Raw genomic sequence first — 22,965 nt, forward strand, 5'->3', positions numbered from 1 at the left:
ATTTTTTAAATAAAACCTTAGTTTAAAAAAATCTCTTAAAATGCTTCTTTTTGAAGACCTTTGAGAAACTGAAGAAATATTTTCTTTTTTTTTTACTATTTATTGTAGGCTAATATTGAATTTATGCTTTATATTATTTTTAAAAAATAATATGCATAAATTATTCCTATATATAATTTTGATTTACCTTTATTGTGCTTTCTCATAACGGCACTGAATAAAATTCCTGTATTATTAAAGAGTTCTAGGAAGATTTCATTGAAGATTGATAACAAATGACATCCCAACAATGAGGAATTTTAATCGGATAATAGTTTGTTTAGAAGGAGTTTTTATTAAAATAATTTATTTAGGGATAAGGGGAAATTAAGGAAGTTTCAATTTACTGATATTTTAATCTTAAAATCCGGTTTTAAAATTATCAGAAGTGCTAAATATTAGACTATGCCATCGTATTATGGCATGAAATTGTAACATAGTGAAATTGCAAGGAAATGTATACATTTTCTAACTCTGATATTTTCTGTGTGTTCAGTTGCTACTACAGGACCGTCAGTCTATTACAACCCATCACCGGCATATAATTCTCAGTATCTTCTACGACCAGCAGCAACCAACGTGACTCCCACAAAGGTAATGTTCAGCGTTTCTGGAAAGTGGGGTAAGCTTCCAATTGTATTCTCATCTTCTAAAAATTGAGGAAGTTACATAGGATGCAAAACACAGTAGAAATTAGCAGAAAATAATGAAAACAAAGCAGTTATTGATTTTTTAAAATATTAGTATTCAGTGTTTGATAAAGGATACATTAAACCTAACACTGAGTTTTGTTCTTTTTTAGGCTCCTGTGTATGCCATGAATAGACTTACACCCCAGCAACATATATATACATATCAACAGCCCATGCATACTCCTCCACTGCAGAATACATCTGCTTGTATGTTTTCACAAGATATGTATGGTGCACCACTGCGTTTTGATTCTTCTGGAACTGGAATTTTATCTCCACGAGGCAATGAAGACTACTACAATTATAGTGTGCCACCAACAAGCACGAATCCACCCCTCCCCGAACCAGGCTACTTTACAAAACCTTCCACAGCACCTCCTGTTTCCAGATCTGCAGAAACAAAGGTGATAGAATTTGGGAAGTCAAACTTTGGACAGCCTCCTGTATCAGCAGATGGAACAAAACCTTCATTAATAACTTCTACCCAGCCAACCACTTTTAAATTTAATTCTAATTTCAAATCTAATGATGGAGATTTCACTTTTTCATCGCCTCAAGTTGTAGGACAGCCCCATAATGCAAACTACAACAACAGTGACAGCTTGTTGGGTCTTTTGACATCAGATAAACCCATCAAAGAGGATCGATACTCAGGACAGCGCAACATATTCAGTTTTGGTGGCAAAAATTCTTCTGGTGTTTCATTAACAGATAAAATGGGACATACTCAATCGAAGCCCTCTGGATTTGGCAAGGATGATATGTTTGGGTGTCAAGAACCTGGCAAGCCTGTATTTGGGACGCCAAACTTAGGTGGAGCAAACAGAAGTCATGAAACAGATGGTGGCAGTGTCCATGGTGGGGGTGATGAAGAAGATGATGGTCCTCATTTTGAACCTGTTGTCCCTCTGCCTGACAAGATTGAAGTAAAAACAGGTGAAGAAGATGAAGAAGAGATCTTCTGTAACAGAGCAAAACTTTTCCGTTTTGACAGCGAATGCCGAGAATGGAAAGAAAGAGGCGTTGGTAATGTCAAAATTCTGAGGCATAAAATAACAGGCAAAATTCGACTACTTATGAGACGAGAACAGGTGCTAAAAATTTGTGCAAATCATTATATAAATCCTGATATGACTTTGAAACCAAATGCTGGGTCGGACAAATCTTTTGTATGGCATGCTTTGGACTATGCAGATGAATTGCCAAAACCTGAACAACTTGCCATTAGATTTAAAACTCCAGAAGAAGCAATCCTTTTCAAGCATAAATTTCAGGAAGCACAAAATAGTTTGAAAGGTGCTGGATCAGACCATGATCGGCAAGTGGTTCCGAACATTAGGTCATCAAGAGAAACTGCTACACAGGATAGGAAAGAGCCTGGTAAAGCTGAAACTGGATTCCTGAATTCTGGATTTCACTTCAAGAGCGGCGGGACCTCCTTCAGTGGTAGCTCTCAGGTTCCTAATCCTGACATTAACAACACAGCAAAAAATACCAATGCTAGGAACACTTTCTCAGTTACATCAGGTGGAACTACACCAACATCCTTTTCATTTAGGAAAGATGTTTCTGGAACACACACAACGTATGGCTTTGGAGAGCAGTTCATGTTGAAGAAAGACCAGTGGGAATGTAGCACGTGTTTAGTTAGGAATAAAATGACCTCACAAATGTGTGTAGCATGCCTGTCTCCAAACCCATCTAATTGGGAAGCCCAGGCTATACTTCCAGAAGAATCATCCGCATCTTTAAAGCCTGGCAGTGAAGGAGCACAGAATACGTTTGGACCCATTTCTACTACCGTGGAGAACCAATGGGAATGCAAGAATTGTTCTCGAGAAAATGAAGCAAGTGCTTCTCATTGTATTAGCTGCAAGAATCCCAGTGGAATCAGCACTACAACGTTTGGTTCACAAACCACATTCAAATTTGGCCAAACAGATACTTCAAAAGTTCCACAGAGTGGCTTTGGGGCTGCTTTTATGAAGAAGGAAGGACAGTGGGACTGTGGTATATGTTTAGTACGAAATGAAGGCTCTTTGTTAACTTGTGCAGCTTGTCAGGCTCCAAATCCTTCTTGTGATGCTACCCCTCTGTCTGCTAATGGCCCACCAGCTGCTTTTGGCTTCAAGAGCAAGTTATCTGAATCTGCTGGCAAACCACAAGAGACAGGTTTTAAATGTGAAATATCAGGCAAGACTTTTAAATTTGGCTTTCCCACAGAGCAAGAAAAGTCTCCATTCCAGGTTCCTGCTGCTACTGAGCCAAAGGCTCTAAAGGGAGGGTTTAATTTTTCAATGCCTATCCCACCAGGAGAATTTAAATTTGGTATTCAGGACGCTAGTAAAGAGGTTGCAAATGCTGAACAAAATAAAGAAGTTAATGTCTTTAAAAGTATTGATGAGAAAGAGAATATCAGTGAGAAAGAGACTGAAACACAGTTGCCCAGTGCATGTAGCAAACCAAGCAGTGATTTAGTTTTTGGTCATCAGAGCAATACTTTCACTTTTGCTGATCTTGCCAAATCAGGTGAAGGATTTAAGTTTGGTCAAAAAGATCCTAATTTTAAGGGCTTCACAGGTGCAGGTGAAAAACTCTTTTCTTCTCAGATTTCCAAAATGTCTTCCAAGCTAAATACTTCTGCTGACCTTGAAAAAGATGATGATGCATATAAAACGGAAGATAGTGACGATATTCATTTTGAACCTGTTGTTCAGATGCCTGAAAAAGTGGAACTTGTGACAGGAGAAGAGGATGAGAAGGTACTGTATTCACAAAGAGTGAAACTGTTCAGGTTTGATGCAGAAATTAAGCAGTGGAAAGAGCGTGGCGTGGGGAACTTGAAAATCCTTAAGAATGAAGTTAATGGTAAACTCCGGATGCTCATGAGGCGTGAACAAGTATTGAAGGTTTGTGCAAATCACTGGATCACAACTACTATGAATCTGAAACCTCTCTCTGGCTCAGACAAAGCATGGATGTGGCTGGCTAATGACTTCTCTGACGGGGATGCAAAGCTGGAGCAATTGGCAGCTAAATTTAAATCTTCAGAACAGGCTGAGGAATTCAGACTGAAATTTGAAGAATGTCAAAGACTGTTGCTGGATATACCACTTCAAACCCCACACAAACTTGTAGATACTGGAAAGACAGCTGAGCTGATACAAAAAGCAGAAGAAATGAAAAGTGGGTTGAAAGATCTCAAAACCTTCCTTACAGATGATAAAACTAAACTCACAGACGAAGAGAAAACTTTAGTGTCTTCCTCTAACAGTTCTGATCTAGTTATAAAGCCACACGCTGAAAGTACTGGACCTACATTAGAGTGGGACAACTACGACTTGCGTGGAGAAGCTCTGGATGATAGCACTGACAGTTCAGTGTATTCAATGCCTCGGGCAAGTAGCCCTGTGAGGAAACATCTATTTAGATTTGGAGAGTCTACCACAGGATTTAACTTCAGTTTCAAATCCGCATTAAGTCCTTCAAAATCTCCTTCCAAACAGAATCAGAGTAGGATTTCTGTTGGTACAGATGAAGAGTCTGATGTCACCCAAGAAGATGAAAGAGATGGTCCATATTTTGAACCAGTTGTACCATTACCTGACCTTGTGGAAGTAACAAGTGGTGAAGAAAATGAGCAAGTAGTCTTTAGTCACCGAGCTAAACTATATAGATATGATAAAGATGCTCACCAATGGAAAGAGAGGGGCATTGGGGATATAAAGATCTTACAGAACTATGACACTAAGCAGGTTCGTGTAGTTATGAGAAGGGATCAGGTGTTAAAGCTTTGTGCCAACCATAGAATAACCCCCAATATGAACATCCAGCAAATGAAAGGTGCAGAACGAGCCTGGGTGTGGACTGCATGTGACTTTGCCGAAGGGGAAAGAAAGATGGAGCTCTTTGCTGTGCGGTTTAAACTTCAGGATGTTGCTGATTCATTTAAGAACATTTTTGAGGAAGCAAAACATGCTCAAGAAAAAGACCTATTAATCACACCACTCTCTTCCCGTACTAACACCCCAAAAGAATCTCCTTGTGGAAAGATTGCTGTTGCAGTATTGGAAGAAACCACCAGGGAGAGAACGGATTTAAAGGAGGCTGAAGAAACAGTTGTTGAAGCTGCAGAGACTTCAGTAGTTGAGGGCACAGCTGAGATACCAACGAAAGCTGTTGTTTCCCCTCCTAAATTTGTGTTTGGCTCGGAGTCTGTTAAAACTATATTTAATAACAAAAAATCAAAACCTTTTACATTTGGAAACACATCAGCAACAGGATCACTCTTTGGTTTCAGTTTTAATGCCCCTCCCAAGAGCAAAAGTGATGATTCAGTGTGTCAGACCATGAATGCAAAAAAATCAGATAGCTCAGAGGATGCTATTGCTTGCAGACATGCAGAACACCAAGAGAACAGTAATGCTGCTAATTGGAAACCCCCAGAAGGCCAAGGAGAAACCCCAGTGGCTACCTCAAAAGCAGATGCGGTTTCTAACTTTTCATTCAAAATACTAGAAAAAGGTAAGCATTTCTTGAATTGTAGTTTACTTACAAGCTGCAGCTGAAGTCTTTGAATACAGTATATATTTTTGTATCACCCGCCTTTAAAAATTTATGACGCTTATCAAAGCACTTTTTTTTACTAAACCTGCAATGCTGAACTTAAAATGTTTCTGTTAGGGATAGATTTCTATAATTGTCTTTAGATTCTTTTTGATATCTACAATTACATCTTCGGGTATGGTTTTAGATGCTATTATTTGACTGCTTTTTTATTTCCTGAAAAATCAAAACAGACGAATCATCTTACTTAATGAAATTGCCTAAAAATTTAAATGTATTTGTTATATACATTTCTCATAGATCTTTTTCTGTAATTAAATTTTAGAGATACAGATGCAGTTGAATTGCATCTATTAGCACATAATTCCCAGGTTATATTCAGACTTTATTCTCTTCATTTGATTCCCCAAAAAGCCACCTTTAAGGATTAAGGAGCCTCAAGAAAGGCCTAATATGGTAGGGGCAAGAATCAAAAAATTAAATAGAGGTTATCTCATTTTACATAATATATCTTGCTTTAAACCATAATACAGTTTGTTAAGTTTGGGGTTTGCATTTTGTATAAATCCACCCATTATATTTTATATACGAGTCTGTGACGTTTAATTGGGCGAAATAGTGCATCATAGGGCAACAATTTTTGAACCAAGGTACCTCAGTTTAGAGAATGTGTCCAAAATCTGGGACCATGACTCTGTGCAACTGAAATTTGGCAAATTTGTGATCACTTCAGTGTTGCTATGCTGCTGCCCAAAGGTTAGACCAGTCCCTCCATCAGCTGCTGGAGATCAGGTACACCTGTTCCATCCTAGCCCTCTGGGGGCCAGGTAGACCAGTATGTGATCAGGCCAGCAGCAAGTCAGAAGTTGCTTCCACTGCTTTTTTGTTCTTGGTCAATCTGTTTCTCTATTTAGTAAGAAAATATATCTGAAATGATGACCTAACGGGTCAAGGTTTGTCTAGTAAACAGTAATTGATTTAGTCAAAGTATTGTGTGTGAATATAGTCATTATGACTTACTGATAAACAGCAGCATCATGGCATCACGGCAGCATATCAGGACTTTTTTCCCCTTTCCCTAAACTGGGTGTGGGCATGGCCGTGACTCATTCGGTCCATGGGTCGGAAGTTTGATAGCCCTGGCATAGAGTATATGAGCTCTTCCAGCTGTTATTTTCAGTGACAATAGAAAGTAGAATCAGCATTTTCACCTAATCAATTCAGTTGTTTGTAATAATGACTATAACGATAAAAAAAAACTTAATACAAACGTAAAAAAAGATATAGAGAACAAATGATTAAAGAATTGCAGAACTGCAAGTTTTGCTTTAAGTTTGTAACTACTGCAGTTATAAATATAATAATAACATAATGCAATTCTTGTTGAATATTGTAAACATGCAATGTTACTGTCATTTTTAATTATTTATCAGTGCCCATTTCTCCTTTAGTAATGGTAACTCAGTACTTATATCAATACAATTTATTTTTTAGGATTTAATTTTAGTCTTTTTAAATCTAACCCAATGGCCTTTTGGACGAGTTCATCCCCCTCTCAATCCACCAGTGAAGGTATTTACTGTGAATGAAGTGGTGCATCACTTCTTGGAAATCACTGACAGCTTTCAAATACTCATCAAATAACTTATTTTAACAGTATGGAAACAGAAAGATTAACATGCACGTTGAAGAAAAATAGATTGCGTTGATTTGTGATATAAAGGCTGATTCTTTAAACACTTATTGTTTAGTTTTTCTATTTTCTATGCACTTATTGGCTTTCAATTGTTGCTTGACTTATGATGATAAAAATTTAGTAAGGGTGCTTGCTGGTCTTGATGGAAGGTAGAAGAAACTTGAGAGAATTGTTGTATTATCCTGTTGAAGTAAACTTTGATGATTGAAGTGTATTGTATTAACATATAAGGGGTTTCTCTTTTCCAAAATTCTTTCCAGAAGATTTGGCTTATTTATGAACGAGCACGACTACCAAAGTACCAATTGTCCACAATCTTTGTTTTTAATTCTATTTTTCTTCTTTAGTATTTCAAAGTTGGTGCCTTTTTCATCAAATTTAAAAAATGCAGTGTTAAGAAAAACAAAAACAAAACATTTTCATTACAGATATGATATCTTCAGTCCAAACTGGCCCACAGATTAACAGAAGGATTTCTTCTATTTAGTGAAAGAGTTATCGATAGAAGAGAGGTTCCTATGATAGAGAACACCAAGAGAAGAGAATATCTGTAGCTCAGGGTTGAACTGTGGAGCCCTTGGTGCTCTCTGCTTGCAATATTTCATTACCTGTCTTGGGGTGAAGAAAGGAGGAAATCTTCTCAAGAGGAAAGTCACACCCCCACCAACACTGATAGGACAAGCTGCTGTATATTAACAGGAAGCAAACCTCACTCTCAGTAGCATTGATGATGTTACCTAGTTGGGTAACATCAAACAACCAAACTCAGAAAGCAGCAAAGACTCCACAATAGAAAGCAGTAAGGAAGAGCTGCTTCCTTCTGTAACTTCTTATTCTATTTTTCATAGGTTCTTCATATTCCAGAGGAGATTGTTAGCAGGTGGTAATAGCATAGGAAACTTCTGGTAAATATTTGCTTCACAGTCATCTTATAAATAGAATTTTATAGATCTTTAAATCCAAGCCAAAAATTCTATAAATGCTAACATTCAGATTTTCTAAATTTATTTGAAACAAATCTTTTCATGCTAGTTTTCTCCATTATCAGAACGGAGAACTTTTTGGAACTTTCAATGCTACTTACATGTACTGAAAACTTACGCCTTCCTTGCAACCGATCCCCACATGTGTGTGCATGTATGCAGTGCATGCAGAGATAAGTAGAGAGATACATACATACATACATTGGAGTCACGCAATTAGAAACAGAAGTAAATTTCATTTGTATTTAAAAATAATTCTGAAGTTGCCATATGTCTTGATTAATTTTTCAGCTTAAAAAATAGAATTATTAAAAAGCAAAAGCTCATAGACTTAGATTTTATTAAAGTTGAATGGAATTCGTTTAGGGTTTTCTTTTTACTAAAGCACTTTGCAAAAAAATATACATCCTGGAATCCTTCATTCTACATTTCTGTTACAATTCTGGAACATTCAGTCCTATCACATATTGAGGATTTGGTTAGCATTTTTAGTGGAAACACACTCACTGATACAGTTAGCAGGCATGAAGGTACTTTGCCATTGCTTTCTTCCTGAAGCTAAAGAGAGAATGACCGGCCCAAAAATCATTGAGCTGCCTTCATGCCTAAAGGGGACTAGAACTCATAGTTTCTGCTTTCTAGTCTGTTGCCTTTGAATATTAATCCAAACGTGGTTTCTAATCAGTGGTGTATTTTCCACTCTTACCACCTTCTCTTCACCCATAGGTGGGTAAGTGCAAGAAGAAAAGAAGTAAAAGGAGACATATTTTTTCAGTGCTGTTTTGCTTTGGAAACAGGCTAAGAGAGTTGATTAATCCAATTGATCCTGCTTATATATCACAGATGACTGCAACTATAGACAATTTAAATAAAAGTAGTTTTACTCTTCTGTGGAATCTATTTTGTGCTCTGGTCTTGTCAGGCTCCAAAAACCAAGAAAGTCATGCTGAGGATTTCTAAGTTGTTTTCCTTTATTCTTCGCCTGTAGACAGAAATATTGCCAAACTACTAAAGCAGGCTACTTGCAATACAAAACATATATTCTGAAAATTAATAGTGAAAATTAATAATACTCCTCTTACCCCACAAACTATAGCATCTAAACTGTAAACTGTCTTTTGCTCTTCTGGAATGCACACCATCCCTCCTGGGAATCTGGACTACATTCCACTACAGGTCTGCCTTGTAGAGCTGACAGTTCTTAAACGCTGAATTGAATAAACTACTTTTTTAGGTTGTAATTCCATTAATGCTGTTCCATGAGAACTACAACATCTTGCTTTTTAAAATTGGTGGAATATTTAATCTCTGGACAAATCTTGTCCCTAATTAGTCCTGGCCCTGAGTATTGATACATAAAATAGTGATACCTAAAATTAATTTGAAAATTTAGAATGAGCTCTACCATAAAACCTTCTGTCAGGAAATTTGTTTGTTAGTTTATTGCAACTTGTATATTGCAAATCTAAACAAGATTCTGAGCTCCTCACACATTGCAGTAGGAAAAAAAAATTACCATACTGTCAATGAAGAGCAGCAGTAACGCTCAGAATCCATAAGAGAGTTCCCATCGTAAGAAATCATTAAAATAAATTGAATTCCAAATAGCCAAATGAAGTGGGCACATCCACAGAATTTAAAAGTTCAGACCTTGTTTTCCATAGAGAGGAAAGATGCAGAGTCTAAGAACAGAACAGAGCGAGTATGCTGGGTGCTAGGAAAAGAAAAGAGGAAAAACAGAGCATGGAAGTCTTGGAAACAAAACCCCCCTATCCCTTATTCTCAGTGTGTTCCCCCAAAGAAGAAAATATGCCAGTTGTAAATCAAGCTGTAAAAATGGGGGGGGGGACCCTGAAGATAAAATGGTCTAAAGTTGTGTACATGTGTTAACATTCTTTAACTTTTAAAGCCAGTGCCAAATGTCTTATAAAAATTAGTGGAGTAATAACTTTAATATTTTACAAGTTTCATTTCTGAATGATTTATTTAATTTCATTGAACTCCCTAGAGAAGTGTTTTGTTTTGAAACAAAGTGCAGAGCTACAGTTACTTTTAGGCTTTGGATTTCAGCTTGTATTACTCAAAATGCTGCTGAATTGTTCTGTTGTCTTTAAAGGAATGGATGAGAATTAACATGTGTTTGAATACAGTTGTCTAATGAGAAGCATGGCATGATTTTGTCCTATGTTCTTGGTTGAAAAAAAGTTCTTATATTAATTAAGCTTTCCTTCTTTCTGAATGATATGAAGTATATTGTTTTCAGATTAATTATATACTTTGATTTGTACATGTGCTTGTATTGTAATTCCTGAATTGCTGAAGAAATTAATTTGTAACTTGTTTTACAGTTGAGATTAAGAAGGAACCAAATACAATCCCATCAGATGATGTATTGGTCGTGTATGAGTTAACACCAACCCCTGATCAAAGAGCTCTTGCAGAATCCCTTAAATTACCCCCAACATTCTTCTGCTATAAGAATAAACCTGGGTATCTGAGTGAAGATGAAGATGGTAAGGAAGATTTCTTGAAAATTATTTGTCTTTTATAAGCTCCAAGAATAAGAAAGGATAAAGTCTTGAACAATTCAACAAGGTTTTATTTATTCTCATGCTTTTCTGCATCAGTGTGTTCTTCAAAACAAAGTTATCTGAAGTTTTGGGTTGAAAATGATAATACTTGCTCCATTCTTCATCTACCTCTCTTAAAGGAGGTAAAAGACAAATTCTAAATTATACACCATCAAACAGAATCTGATCATCCAATTTGCTAGGCTGGCCTGGGTGCCAGGCTTTGGGAAGTGTGATGAGCATAAGAAAGTGTGAATCTGATCCCAGAGGTCTGTGGATCCTTGAAATTTATTGTGGCTTTGCCCTTTCTGGGTACTAGTGCAATCTATAGCACAATAATAGCTTTCTTTTCAAGAGGGAAGAGCATGAGCTTGTTTCAAGTCTGATCATATACAGGTTGAGAAAGTTCAAGCTGAAAAGGAACGTTAGATGTGTCTAGAACTCTTTCTGTGTAATAAAAACTCTTGAATGCTGGTCATACTTTTTTTTTTCCTGCAGCAAGTTCAAGGACAAGGATTTGTCAGTTGGAAGTAAAGAACCTTGGCAAATAAAATTGTTTTGAACTGTTAGAGAGCCAGCCTTTCATTTTAAGAAAGCAGAAACAATGTCACAACTCCCCCACCCATCAAAATTTTAAAACAAAACTACATTCACAAGATAATTTGTCTTTAACTCAATTAACCTTGGCCCTCCTTGTTTCTTGCCCTCTTTAAACTTCGTTTCATAAAGCTTGCCACTTGGTTGACATTGAATATCACATATCTTATCATATATATTGGAGCCAGTTTTGCTCATGATTAAAGGCACCCAGACTACAAGACAGAAGGCTGTGAGTTCTAGTCCTGCCTTAGGAATGAAAGCCAGTTGGATGACCAGTAACTGTCTCTCAGCCCAGTTCATCTCATGGGCTTGTAATTGTGAAGGAAAATAGGAGGAGGAAGGACTATGTTCACAACTTTGAATTGTTTATAAAAATAAAGGCAGGAAATAAACAAAATGGACTGCCATCTGTCAGAAATGGCATAGGGTCTCCTGCTTGGGCTGATGATTGGATTAGATGACCTACCAGGTCCCTTTCTGTTAATCTGTTACAGTCAGTCAAATTTTGTTTTTCTATTTCTGAGGAAAACACAAATAGTGATAAGACTGTGGGTTCTCCTTTCCAAAGTTCTTGGGCTTTCTTTGTTGCTGTGATTTCATTTTTATGTACAACAAATACTACCATGTGTTGCTGATTTTGTTTAAAGTGATGTTTTGCATGTAAATTTCAGTTGCAAGTTGTTGTATCACTCTCTGGTTATTTGTTTTCATATTTTAGATGAAGACTATGAAACAGCTGTCAGAAGGCTTAATGGAAAATTGTATTTAGAAGAACCTAAAGAGAATTCAGAAATAACAAATACAAGTAAACAATACTAATCTAATTTAATTATTAATTTTATAGTTTCTTAGAGCAAATTAGGGAAGAAATTTTGAACTTTTCTGATAATTTTTTGCTAGAGCACAGATTTTCAGAATGAAATGGCAATTGGAAACTAAGAAAATGGGAAATTTAAAGTTATTGTAACTTTAATCTTACGGAATCTTTTGGAATCTTATTCCACATCCATTCAGATGTGGAAAGAGGAATGGTTAGGTTTGAATTCCAGAACTTCTGAGAATTGGCCAAATTTTCCATTGTACTGTTAGGCTGTATAGGGAAAAGACCTCTCAGATTTGGACAATCCCACAACTAGAGCTCTTCACCAACTGCAGTTGCTGCTATAATAGCTTTATTGTTCAGAATAAAGCTGACAGCAGTACAGATACTAATATTTTAGACTTTGTGATCCTAAGGCGTTATGAGGTCTGGATTCCAAAATTATCTTTCAGGCAGTTTTGTTTGGCTACTAAAGGTCATTACAACTGAATATGTTGATGTCTCAGCCTTAATTGTTACCATAAATGAGACACAAAATTTTGTGGTCTTAAAAGAAGTTTCATCTTGATTTCCATGTGATTCTGAAAGTTCCAGATGCCCCTGTCTGCTCACATTGTTTCCAGAGTATTTGTCACTATGTTAACTTGACTCTTATATAAGTGCTTTCTCCAATTTACTTAGCATATTTAGAAGCTTTATTTTCTTATTCTGTTTTGCTGATATTTTCTATATTATCTGTTCAGGTGCTGTGGAACATATTGATCCAGAGACTAGGAATGAAACTATTATTGTTTGGGAAAAGAAACCAACTCCTAAGGAAAAAGCTAAAGCAGAAGCTCTAAAGTTTCCCCCAACTTTTCTCTGTGGTATTAACAGTGACACTGATGAAGACAATGACAACTTAGAAGACTTTGAGACAGAACTTAGGAAAACTCAAGAAACAAAAGTAAGTAACAGAAGAATTGGGTTTACACTCCATGTAAAGTCAGTTTCTCACAATTTTGATGTGTTAGCTTCACTTTTCTGTTTCCCATTTTTACCCATATTCAAGTTCAATCTGCTGTTTATACTTCGTTCTGGTGCTACATTTCTACCAATATAAAAATATGTGTACTATACATAGGGCTGCATTCAGGATATTTTTTTTCCTGTGCATGTTGAATGTAAACTAGAGTCTTCTATATTCTTCTGCTAACTCAATAATTGGTCATTTACTAACATTACATTGAACAGCATAGAGAATTCCTATGATGTGATTTGCAAAAGCTCAAAACACAGTAATCCTTAGGATATTATCTTTCTTCTGTTGCATCTGGGTAGGTTCATTTGCACAAGATAATTCTCAGCATTTTTCAGTGCTTATTCTGATTGTGGAACTACTGTTTTTATGAATAACTGTTTGGATTTTGTAACCATTTAAATTCTTTTTTACTAATGTAGGCATGTAATATAAAGCCAGGATAATTGGTTTTGTACACACTTTCATTACTTGAACTATGCCTGTGTTTCAAGTGTTATCTGATGAAGTTACCTAAAGAACCTGCAGGTACATCTTACATTAAAAAAACACCAATAAAAACAAATGTTTCAATTTTCAGGAATCTCAGGCAGAAGAAATAACTACTTCAACTGACAATGTGTGCTCCGGTAAGGAAGGAGGACCAGATATAGCCTGCAGTATTACTAAAACATCAGATTCTACAACCAATCCTATGCATACTACATGGGATACATTAAGAACAGGTGGCAACTCTATTCCTGAAACTACACAAAGCTTTCAGAATTTATTAGAAACAGATGACAAACCTGTTGATTTATCAACTAAGAAGGAAAATGATTCCAGTTCGGAAGCCTCTGTAAATCAAGGTATATGAAATGTCAAATGTGCTATGCTAGATAAAAATTAAAAAAACTATTAACTGTAAACATAATTTCAAGTTCATTAAAAATCAACGTCCATGGGTTGGTCAAAGGGTTTTATTGGGAGCATAATTTGCTTGTTCAGATAGTAGTATGGATTTTATGCATGCCTAATGCTTTAGCGGTATTCTAAGTAGTCCTCAACTTACAATTGGGACAGGAATTTTGGTTGCAAGTCATTGTGTTTGTAAGTCAAGGTACCATGTGACTGGACCCAATTTTCTGTTTTTACAGCAGTCATTAAATGTATCATATAGACACTGTCAAAAAAACCACAGGAAGTCAGCAAAAAGTGGTCATGTGACTGCAACAACCAGTCATAAATGTAATTCAGTTGCCAACCAGCCAAAATGAAATCATGTGACCGTGGAGAGTGGAAGTTTTATGATGGCTGGAACTGTTTTCTAGGCTGTAAAGCAATCTTCCAAGGCCATTGTAACTTCAAACAATCATTAATGAACTGGTCATAAGTTGAGGATACCTGTATCTGCACTTTGGCATAGGGTTAGGGTTGCAATGTAGGATGAAAAAGAACGCTTCTAGTATACAGTGGATGATAAAATTGTACATTTTCCTTTTTTGTAGAGAATAATCCTTTTTCCTTTGATAATGTATCGAGTGTGTCATTTGCTGATCTGGCTTCAAGCAATTCTGGGGATTTTGCTTTTGGTTCTAAAGGTAAAATATACATCTTATTTTCTATCATCAGTGTGAGAAAACTAGCTGGAGTTTTTATTTAAAAAATCAATAGGAAAAATGAACTGATGTGGACATATAATTTAATATCTTTAATTTCTCATCTAAACAGACAAAAACTTTAAGTGGGCAAATACAGGAGCAGCTGTATTTGGAGTACAAGCAGCCGCTAAAGGAGAATGTGATGATGATGCAAGTGATGAAGAAGTGGTACACAGTGATGATATTCAATTTGAACCAATAGTCTCACTGCCAGAGGTAAGTTTTCTAATCAGAATCTAAGAAGGAATATATCTGTTTTATCAGTTTCCTGGCATAAGGTACATTCAATATTGCTTCATTTATTTGTCAATTTACTTGTTTTCATTTGTCAGTATAGATCTTGCATGAAATAAATGAAAAGATTAAGAATGGAGGCAATTAGCCTATTGTGTTGTGGGACTAAAATCTCTAGATTTTAGTCTCCATAATTCTCCAAATCTCCAGAATTCTGAAAGACTAACATGGTTATATAATATATATTGCTTAAAAAAAACTAGATTTGCTTCTGTGTGTGTGTGTGTGTGTGTGTGTAAGTAATATAATACACACACACATGCACGCAGGGATTACACTGGAAGAATGGAGTGATAAGAGGCCTTATGCTATCCTTCCAATTAAACGTTGCTGCAGTGGTGTTCACATTCAACATGATTACTTATTCCTGCTAGGTTGAAGTAAAATCTGGAGAAGAAGATGAAGAAATTATTTTCAAAGAAAGGGCAAAACTATACAGATGGGACAGAGAAGTCAATCAGTGGAAAGAGCGTGGTGTTGGAGAAATAAAGATTCTATTCCATACGCAAAAGAAGTGTTACCGAATTTTAATGAGAAGGGATCAAGTTCTCAAAGTCTGTGCAAACCACATAATCACAAAAACAATAGACTTAAAACCCTTGAATTCTTCAAACAATGCTATGGTTTGGACTGTAACGGATTATGCTGGTGAGTATTTTTATTTGTTGAGAATGTACCATAATTTCACTATCCTTCTACTACTTTCACAGCAAGATCACACTGCTATTATAATATTTGAATTTCAATTTCAGATGGTGAAGCAAAAATAGAACAACTTGCAGTTAGATTTAAAACCCAAGAACTGGCTGATACCTTCAAGAGGAGATTTGAAGAGTGTCAGCTGATTTTGTCGGAAGAACAGAAGGAACATGTATCTCTTGCAGCAAAATTTTCAAAGGAATCTAACCCTGTAGTATACCTTGAAATTTCTGTTGATGATGAATCTCTAGGGCATGTAACAATAGAATTGTTTTCCAATATTGTTCCTCGAACCGCTGAGAACTTCAGAGCATTGTGCACAGGAGAAAAAGGATTTGGATTCCAAAACTCTAGATTTCACAGAATAATTCCAGATTTTGTCTGTCAGGTAAGTCAAAATACATTGAGAAAAGGAATTAAAATTTCAGTTTTATTGTCCACTTGTTGCTGCATCATTTTCGGAGTTCCTAAGGAAATTGTGACTAAGAAAAAAATGTGGAGTTACTATTTCAAATTCATATGTGCATTTTTTAAAAATTGGAATCAAATTAGATCCAATACAGAAAAGGTTATCAGTACAGAAAATATAATCATAAATTAAAAAAGCAGAAGGGAAATTCTAAACAGTGGCATAATAATATTTATTTGAATTAGTAATAATAACTAACCTTCTACCATTGAGTATTTACTTGTTTATTTTATTTGTCAAATTTATATGGCTGCCCTTCTCACCTGAAGTGACTCTTAGGTCCTCCAATAAAAAATGAAAGTAAATACAACTGGAAATTATAATTGCAGTTAGGCTGTGTGTTTGAACAGTATTGAATCTTAGATCTAAAAGATAATCTAAATTTTTAGCTTAAACCTTTGGGCTAATACATGTAAAAGCAAAACATACTTTATTGTATGAATACTGCCAATTACCAGTAAATTAATAAACTGAATATCTTTTTTAAAAAAATCAACCGGATCCTATATTCCATTGTCATTGAGAGTGGATTTCTTTCTGTTTAAGGATAATTTTTTATTGGTAAACATGTTTTGGTTGCATTTGAGATGTTTCCACCTATTGCATATTTTACTAAATTCTCAATTTCTTTCAATCCAGGGAGGTGATATCACTAAGCATGATGGCACAGGGGGACAGTCCATCTATGGAAATTCATTTGAAGATGAAAATTTTGAAATAAAACACACTGGTCCTGGCCTATTGTCAATGGCAAATTGTGGCAGAGATACCAACAATTCTCAATTCTTTATTACTCTCAAAAAGGCAGAACAGTTGGACTTTAAACATGTTGTCTTTGGGTTTGTAAAGGATGGGATGGATATAGTGAAAAAAATAGAATCTTTTGGCTCTCCCAAAGGAATAGTGTCAAAAAGAATTGTGATTACAGATTGTGGGCAAAAATAAAATGATTCTGCTGACATTTGGAGATTAAACATAAGCCTGCAGCAAATTTAGACAAGATTATGTTCAGGGTTTTTTGTTTGTTTAAAAAATGAACAACTTCTGATGTATAAATGTAAAGTTACAGCTCATAGCTGAGTACTTTTTAAAATGTGTTTCAATTGCCTGCATGTTGTGAAATAAACGTTCAAACACTAGTCTATTTCAGGTGTACTTTTGTTTCCTCCTGATTTTGTATTAAATAATTTAAAATAAAATCCCAGGTGTCTGGAGTTCTGTGTTTCTGTATGCTTCTTGGCTTAACTGAATGATTCAAATAATAGAATGGTAATTTAATTGCTAATTCTATACTACATTCATTTGTATTAGAAAATGATTTTCTATAGCAAACAAAAGGCTGCAACAGCTTGAGTTGCTCAAGTGGCAATATTTAGTTGCCTTTTTTTGCTATTCAATGTCTTTTGAAAATAGACTACTGCCTGTCTATGGAGATTCTCAGTCATCCAGGTCATGGTTGTCCTAAAGGTGCTTTTTCAAGAGGCAAGAAAGTCTCTTTTCAGAAAGTCCAGTTGTCTCTTGAAATATAGACTATACAACAATAAAATAGATTTTTTTTATTGGCCACACAAGGAATTTGTATTGGTGCATATGTTCTCAGTGTACATAAAAGAAAAGATACCTTCATCAAGGTACAACACTTAATGTGATGGTGTTTGGGGAAAAACTGTTCTTGTGTCTAATTGTTCTGATGTGCAGTGCTCTATAGCATTGTTTTAAAGGTAGGAGTTGAAACAGTTTATGTCCAGAATGGGAGGGGTCTGTAAGACTACTTCAGACTACTGCCTGAAATTATAGGTGACGTACATGTTTTTACATTGGAGATACAGCAGTTCTTCTTGTGCCATATCCGTCATCGGACGTCAGCGATCATGTTGGCGATCCTATTTTTATCAGCAGCCACACAAAAAAGTTTTGCTGAGTTTTGTCTAAATCAGTCCCTTAGATTTTGAAGCTATGATGTTCTTCTGCCTGGACCTCGTTTGCCTTCAATCTTTCCTTGGAGTATTAAGTGAAGTATGCCATATTTTTCCAGGTGTCACATCACATGTCCGAAATATTCTAACTTGCTTTTTAATGGTTTTGATTATTTCCCTTGGCTTTCCCAGGCAACTTATTTTATTTATTTTATTTATTTATTTAATCGTATTTATATACCGCCCTATCTCCCGAAGGACTCAGGGCGGTTCACAGGCACTTAAAAACACATAAATACAATATAAAAACAATTAAAAAACTTATTCTATAAGCCCGTTAATTAAAATATAAAAATAAAACCCAATTAAAACCCATAAATTTAAAATCTAGCTCAGTCCTGCACAATTAAATAAGTATGTTTTAAGCCCGCGGCGGAAGGTCCGAAGGTCCGGAAGCTGACGAAGTCCGGGGGGTAGTTCGTTCCAGAGGGTGGGAGCCCCCACAGAGAAGGCCCTTCCCCTGGGCGTCGCCAGACGACATTGCCTCGCTGACGGCACCCTGAGGAGACCCTCTCTATGAGAGCGCATGGGTCGGTGAGAGGTATTCGGTAGCAGTAGGCGGTCCCGTAAATAACCCGGCCCAATGCCATGGAGCGCTTTAAAGGTGGTCACCAAAACCTTGAAGCGCACCGGAAGGCCACAGGTAGCCAGTGCAGTCTGCGAGGATGGGTGTTATGCGGGAGCCACGAGGGCTCCATCTATCACCCGCGCAGCCGCATTCTGACTAACTGTAGCCTCCGGATGCCCTTCAAGGGGAGCCCCATGTAGAGAGCATTGCAGTAATCCAGGCGAGACGTCACGAGTGCGTGAGTGACCGTGCATAGGGCATCCCGGTCCAGAAAGGGGCGCAACTGGCGTACCAGGCGAACCTGGTAGAACGCTCTCCTGGAGACGGCCGTCAAATGATCTTCTAGAGACAGCCGTTCATCCAGGAGGACGCCTAAGTTGCGAACCCTCTCCATCGGGGCCAATGACTCGCCACCGATGGTCAGCCGCGGATTTAGCTGACTGTACCGGGATGCCGGCATCCACAGCCACTCTGTCTTGGCGGGATTGAGCTTGAGCCTGTTTCTCCCCATCCAGACCCGTACGGCCTCCAGACACCGGGACAGCACTTCGATAACTTATCACCACCTCATTTCTGATTTTGTCAACCCAGCTTATAGGTTAACAGCTGTCTGTAAATCCACATTTCAAATGCTTCTAAGTCTCTTCAAGTGGCTTTCTGTTAGAAACTAACTACTCCATAGAGCAGGATAGAAAAGATGTAATATCTGACAAGTCTCATTTTCAGTCTTAGGCTTATGCCGTGATGTACAGCAGTTACATATTGCAATAAGAATCCTAATGCTTAAAGCAAAGTCATATTCAAACCAAAAGGAAACTTATCCTCTTTATCAGTTATAAATGCAGGTGACATCTGGTAGAACTTAAAATGAGTTTGAAGGCTAAGCAGATTGGTACTTTGATAGTGCCAGAAAATTATAGGGTTAGGGGTTAAAGTAGGGAATACAAGGGAAAACAATGAAAGATAATGACAGCTTTGATGCTGTTGTTGGTTCTAGAGAAAAGTCTGGGCCAACATTGCTTGTTCTATTCATCGTTAAATTTGAGAAGGTGTGGAAAAGGGTACCCTTACAAGGATATGAATCTCTATAAATATCTTCGAGTGAGGGATGGCCATCGTGGTTCAGAATTTAGTACTATCACGGTTTTGTGAAGCAATGTAAAGGAAGCCTAGAGCGACCCGAACCAGGAGTCCTGTTCTGCATTTTTCAGTAGCCGAAACGTAACGCCAGCGGCCTGGACGCGGCTTAGCCTGTTGCCCTGGAAACAAGGTCCCGTCTGACGAGGGGGTGGGGCGGAGCAGTCACCTCGCGCAAGTGCGTATTAGTTGCTCTGCCTCTGGTCTTTCCTCTGTTCCGTTTGCAGGCGGTTGTTGTAAAAGGCGGGAGGGCAGCGGGAAGGCTTGCCTGGCTGGCTTTTCTTCCATGGCGGCTTCCCCAGAGCTGAGCAGCTCGGTTGAGCGTTGGAGGAGACGTTATCTAAGTAGAGAGGTGGGGTTACGGGAGGGGAGTGGTGGCTTGGGAGCAAGTTTGAATACGTGTAGCTCCGTCCTCACGAGATGCGGGCGTGGAGTGGAGCTTGATAGAAGCGTGGCTGTTTAATTCCTGAATGTCGGTTTTGCCACGGCCCTAAAATGTAAGGGTGGCCTTGGTTTGCCTGTGATCATAGATAACACTTGTTGTTGGGGAAATAGCGGGGACGGGTTCAGAGGGACTCGTTTTTCTTAAGGATTCTTGCCCGGCGAAAGACAAATCAGCTTCGAAGCCTTATCCAAATTTTGTTCGGGGAAAGATGATTTCTAGTGAGTTTGTGTTCCTTACTTCGAGGCTTGGACTAGCAGGAATTAACATAAAATCTTCCTACACTCAGTGGGCCTATTAACTGGTTCTAAAAGGGTTTTAGGGTGGCAGAGACTTAAACTGAAGGCCAGAGCAAATGAACAATTTAAAAAAAAAACCTGTAAGAAGCAAACACTGAAATGGTGCTCCTAATTCTGATGCCCACTTCCTTTTTCAGGCTTATCTTTTGGATGTAACACAAGCCAAAAGTAAAAGTAGAAGGGCCCTGAAAGTTGCAGGTAAGACATTTAAAAAGACGTGTGTTGTTTAGTTTGTTAACAAGAAAAGGTAAAGTAGAGAGCTTTTATTAAAATTTAGTTATATCTCCCCATCAAAAGCAATGAGTAATTTGTTAATAACTTCGTTAATAACAGCTTTGTCTGCACAACACACTTAACTGAGCATATCCCACTGAATTTACCCAATTGCCTAAATTCATCCAATATATGAATCATAAACGGATTACGTTCCTACTATCAATGCCTTCATGACAGTGATTCTGCTCTCATTTCAAATATATGAACACTTGTTTTAAACTCTGAAGTTATGAATGAAGACTGTATATAAATTTAAACACATGAACAGGTCTTTTGGTTTATATATTGATGGAATAACAGTTGTCACTGAGAAGTGCCTCTAGATCTAGATCTGGACCTTGACCATGACGTCTTCTGCAGATACATAATGAAATATTTCTATGGAAAAATGGAATCTCGTAAAGGGAATGTTAAGGATTTTTGTAGTGTGTTTTTGAATGGCCTTGTAAAGAGGACATCAGGTTTGAGTCCCAGTGATACGTGTTCTCTGAAGATAAAAAAACCCTGACAGCATAATTGATCTTCGCCCAACGGCGATACCAATGTTGAAAAGTGTGCTTGAAAGTGGGTAATCCTATGTAACAGGTATTACATTTCTTTAGGTTGCATAATGTTCATAACATTAAGAGTCAAAGGCTGGTTTATTGATCATTTCATAATTGTGCAACTCTAGACATTAAAATAAAAACTAGCTGCCCCCTCCGTACCTTAAAATTGCAATATTATATAATAGAGATTAATAATCTGACATTTTTAAAGAATATTGTTATGTGAAAATGTAAGTAGATATGGCAGAATTTGTACTGATCTAAAAATGATTTATTGTGACAATTTTTGTTTAAAAGCTATCAGTTGCTTTATAGAAAATATGCAAGCATCATCAAGAGTTTGGGAAGGACCTATTTAGCCACAATAAGAGAAAGACCATATTGGTTGAAAATGTGCAGAAGAGGCCTTCATCCTGCAGTGGATAGACAATGACTAAAATTATGAAAAAGATATCTTTCCACACTCTATTTTATTATTCACTTAGGAAGGCCCTCACCCTTCCAAAAAAACCTGGCATGGTATGTTATGGGGGGAGATATTTTATTTGGCTATAGTGCAAAGAGAAGTAAGCTTTTAACCAATAGTTAAATGGATGGAGTGGCATAATGGTAAGATGGAACATCTCAACATTGTGCCTCTTAGATCTGCTTTGGAAGAATTAAGGAAAGATAGACAATTTCCTTTAAATCGAAGAATTTGGCAATATGCACAGTTGGGGTATATGTCTACATTAGATTGGCATTTTATTATTTGTTTGCTGTATTCCATAATTCAGTGATGATGTTCTGTAACTAATTAATGATGGTCTCTAACTGTAATTCAGTAAAGAAAAGAAAAGTTTCCTCACAGGAGATAACTCACCTGATGACACAATTGCATCTATACTTATAAATTCCTCACAATCAAAGCTGTACTGCAGAAGAAAGCATAACAGAAGATTTTTGGACTCCTCAAAAACTTTGAAAAAATTGGCTTGGTAAGAAAACTCTTTACTCTTCGAAACATACATCCTTTTATAATGCATAACCTATCAGGTCATTTAATAATTCAGTTTAATAACTTCCTGTGAAGTACTAAATTTTCTGGTGATTATAGCATTGTCTTACACTGTGATAATTGTGATTACCATGATAATTGTGTTTGTTAGGCCAGATGACGAGTTGGATTCTTTGTGCGATTCAGACCAGCTTCAAATACAGCCAGAACCAATTGGAGATTTTCTTGGAAATGGTGAAATCCAAAGTGAAGGCATATATTCAGAAGCAGGTATTCCATTACTTATTTCTAGCACAATTTGAGCAAAATCACATCTTCACATACGAAATTACAAAGAATGTATCATTGGCTTGATCCTACTACATTTTTCTAGGCTTTTAACTGCAACATTGATGTCACTCTATGCAAGATGAACTACATTCTTAGCTGCTCCCTTGTGCCTTGTTTTAATTTACATTTGCATTTCACTTACGGAGACTCCATTTTTCACCATATTGAGGTTTCCAGGATTTAGTTATGACAAATTGTTGCTATTCCGTTGTGGAGGAAATAAATGTCTGCTCTTACAAGTTCTATCTTATGTTCTGAATTAACAAGTTTCTTCACTAAATCTGTGTTTTGCAGAATAGCAAAACA

At 36.9% G+C, this 22,965-nt stretch overlaps 2 protein-coding genes across 5 annotated transcripts in view; both read left to right on the forward strand.

The window, feature by feature from the left end:
• RGPD4 (RANBP2 like and GRIP domain containing 4) overlaps positions 1-17,300 on the forward strand; it is a 42,209-nt gene extending 24,909 nt beyond the window's left edge. Inside the window, exons 19-30 of one of the 2 annotated variants that reach the window (XM_058186719.1) lie at positions 536-633; positions 842-5,255; positions 6,792-6,869; positions 10,325-10,489; positions 11,865-11,951; positions 12,710-12,912; positions 13,565-13,832; positions 14,472-14,564; positions 14,695-14,840; positions 15,293-15,566; positions 15,671-16,005; positions 16,726-17,300. In XM_058186719.1, coding sequence (XP_058042702.1) covers positions 536-633; positions 842-5,255; positions 6,792-6,869; positions 10,325-10,489; positions 11,865-11,951; positions 12,710-12,912; positions 13,565-13,832; positions 14,472-14,564; positions 14,695-14,840; positions 15,293-15,566; positions 15,671-16,005; positions 16,726-17,031 — 6,467 coding nt within the window. In that variant the 3' untranslated portion in view covers positions 17,032-17,300. The remainder of the gene's footprint in view (positions 1-535; positions 634-841; positions 5,256-6,791; positions 6,870-10,324; positions 10,490-11,864; positions 11,952-12,709; positions 12,913-13,564; positions 13,833-14,471; positions 14,565-14,694; positions 14,841-15,292; positions 15,567-15,670; positions 16,006-16,725) is intronic. The other variant, XM_058186720.1, reaches the window with a different exon arrangement.
• A 2,631-nt stretch (positions 17,301-19,931) lies between these two features.
• Positions 19,932-22,965, forward strand: part of CCDC138 (coiled-coil domain containing 138) — a 28,725-nt gene continuing 25,691 nt past the window's right edge. For 2 of the 3 annotated variants that reach the window (XM_058186491.1, XM_058186492.1), the window contains exons 1-4: positions 19,998-20,119; positions 20,646-20,706; positions 22,183-22,309; positions 22,481-22,599. In XM_058186491.1, the coding sequence (XP_058042474.1) occupies positions 20,054-20,119; positions 20,646-20,706; positions 22,183-22,309; positions 22,481-22,599 (373 nt within the window). In that variant the 5' untranslated portion in view covers positions 19,998-20,053. Of the gene's footprint in view, positions 19,946-19,997; positions 20,120-20,645; positions 20,707-22,182; positions 22,310-22,480; positions 22,600-22,965 lie in introns of those variants that run through there. The other variant, XM_058186493.1, reaches the window with a different exon arrangement.

Source organism: Ahaetulla prasina, chromosome 5, assembly GCF_028640845.1.
Source record: "Ahaetulla prasina isolate Xishuangbanna chromosome 5, ASM2864084v1, whole genome shotgun sequence".
Classification (NCBI taxonomy): domain Eukaryota; kingdom Metazoa; phylum Chordata; class Lepidosauria; order Squamata; family Colubridae; genus Ahaetulla; species Ahaetulla prasina.